Source organism: Toxorhynchites rutilus, chromosome 1, assembly GCF_029784135.1.
Source record: "Toxorhynchites rutilus septentrionalis strain SRP chromosome 1, ASM2978413v1, whole genome shotgun sequence".
NCBI lineage: Eukaryota > Metazoa > Arthropoda > Insecta > Diptera > Culicidae > Toxorhynchites > Toxorhynchites rutilus.
In genome coordinates, this window is record NC_073744.1 from 113,717,289 (window position 1) to 113,719,908 (window position 2,620).

General features: G+C 40.8%; 1 protein-coding gene across 1 annotated transcript; it reads right to left on the reverse strand.

Moving 5' to 3' along the window:
• Positions 1 to 889: 889 nt before the first annotated feature.
• LOC129761346 (uncharacterized) lies at positions 890 to 2,620 on the reverse strand. Its single transcript, XM_055759063.1, has one exon. The coding sequence runs from the start codon at positions 2,618 to 2,620 to the stop codon at positions 890 to 892; it is 1,731 nt and encodes a 576-aa protein (XP_055615038.1).

Genomic DNA, 2,620 nt, shown 5'->3' on the forward strand with positions numbered 1-2,620 from the left:
CTTTGAATTATATAAGTATTAATTTTTTTGAGCTAAAATAAATGTAATAAATGATGGAAAAAATGTTGGCCCTTTTCATAAAGTAGTCTAATTCTTTGCTAAAATGGCCAATGTGTTTACACCCAGAGCGTTCCACTGCAATCTGAGTGCTTGCGAAAATACAAGATATCGTTGTTAGTAAGTGGATTTTTGATCAGACAACCTAAGTGGTTAATGACTTGAAAAGAACCAAAAAAACATTTTTTGACAAATTTCGGCATTTATTTGAATATAACATTATACTTAATTGTTTAAAGCTTTAAGTGCGCTACACATACACCGTCCAGTCATCGTGAAGTCAACGTGAAGGAATGAAATGTCAAATATTCGCTCATTAAAATCATATGGTAGCATTCACATACACAATAACCGGCAACATTGACGTCGGCAAAATAAGTTCCAGAGAATAGTTGACGGGACGGCGACGGTGACGTTGTATGTGTAGCGCACTTTACTCAGCATAAAACTATTTGAGCGTTAACCTCCTGACAGATTTATGGAAACTTCTTAGTCAAACATAAAAGTACCATTCGCCAATTAAAAAGCGACATGATTTATGAGGACATCAACTGTAACATTAAAATAGAAGCAAATAAAAAGTATGTATGCTTTGTGGACTGTGCCTTTTCCCTCATTATTTCCACACACACAATTTTCCAAATCAGCGATCAAGTGTTCGAAATGAAAACCACTCACTTTCACCGCTGCCATGCTATGGTGAGTTTTATTCCCTTAGACTAAATATTAATTTGCAGATGCTTGGTGTGACAAAAATGAAAAGATCTTCAAATTGGTTTTCAACACTTTTATTCGTATCGTCTTTCTCTCTCTTCACTTTACCAAAAACACTTCAACATAAATACTTGTCTGATATAATACATTTATTGTTGTTTCTGGAAAATACCATTCCGCTGGGGCAATTCAGATGCACGGAAACAATGGAACCAGATTTGTCTTCCTTACAGAGGAAGTATGATCCGCAGTCCTCTGAATTGATGTCGGCGAATCGGCCGGTGGCGGTGCAAGGGTACGTATATGACGATGCCGGAATCGTCGTTGTGAGGATTGTTACTTGGCTGTCTGAAGGAGTGTCTGATTTGGTAAGAGAAGGCACTTCAATTTGGCCTGAATCGACCACTGTTGATTGAATTATAACTGTTGTGTCAATTCCATCTCCCGACACGTCACTGTTGTCTAGTGCGGCTAATTGCGTGGTTCCATGGCATTGAAATGTGCCGTCGTCTTTGACGCATTTATTCAAAAGTGTAGAAAATAGTGACTCGTGGGGGCAAATGAATAATGCTTGGGTTAGAATATTCTCCGAATTCAGTGAGCATAAGTAGTATGTCTTACAGGTATTATCGTCAGCATTGGCGATCGCACCACCTTCGACACATTCGTATGTGTTAAGTTCTACTGTTGGCAAATCAGAGGTCGATGGAAGCAGCAATTCGGTCGTCATCGTTGAACAAACGAATGCTTCATTATCTACGCAACGTTTCTTCTCGGATGAGAATAGGGTTCCAGAAGGACATCGCACGATCACCTTGAACCAGTTGTCTTGCGCATCGCGGGAGCATAAATTGTAAGTTTCACAGCGCTCATCCTCATCATTCGAAAACCTGCCCGATTCAACACACAAGGAAATTTCCAAATCACTTGACAGTGGTCGAACATTGATGGGTCCATCCTCAGCGTACTGATCGAGCAATTTCAGTTCGGTTAATGCGCGGGGACATACATACTCCAATTTACTAACGCATTTTGACGCAATTGCTGAGAAAATATCTCCCTCGAGGCAGGTAGACAAAGTTGACTCGAGTTGGCCTTTGGAATTCTCAACGCAATTATGAAACGTTTCGCACGTCTTGGATACTGCATCCGGATACTGTCCGATTCCAGGACACACGAAACTGTAGTTACTATCATCTGGACAGTCGTAGTCGACATGAGACACACATTTCTTCTCGACTTCCGAAAAAACAAAACTATTTTCGCAGAGATAATTATTCGAAACAAGCGTTCCATTTCTCAGCTTCGAGCATAGCCTATATCCCTTACAGTTCGGCACAGATTCATCTGGATATTTCCCAACGTCAAGACAGACAAAGTCTGATAAAAATTTGAGAGCTACCGGAGGACATTGGTATTCACTTTCATTCACGCACGACAAACTTTTCGACGAAAAAACTTGCGCTTTTGGACAGCTTTGTTTGATCGCAACAAAAACTCCCGGATCTTTCGTCTTCAAACAGTTCACAAACTGCCGACAGTCGTGTGAATGCACATTCACAAATTTTCCACATTCGCTGCAGTCATATTCGATCGAATAAAAATCTTCCAATTCATCACACGAATCACCAACAATACAGCGTTGATATTTAGCACTAAACAGACTTCCGGGATTGCACTGGTCTGTTCGCAGCTCGAAGGAACCTCCAGAGTTGGGAATGCACGTCACGTAATTATCGCAACCTTCGGAATCCTCGGGATCAGGAAACCGTCCTGGTTTGGTACACTCCCACGAAAAGACATTCACTACTATTAAGCCAAAAATAATCGCCCCCACTTGCTGCTTCAT

Excerpts from the sequence above, each read along its gene's own strand:
- LOC129761346 (XM_055759063.1), bottom strand. The coding sequence starts at position 2,620 with ATGAAGCAGCAAGTGGGGGCGATTATTTTTGGCTTAATAGTAGTGAAT.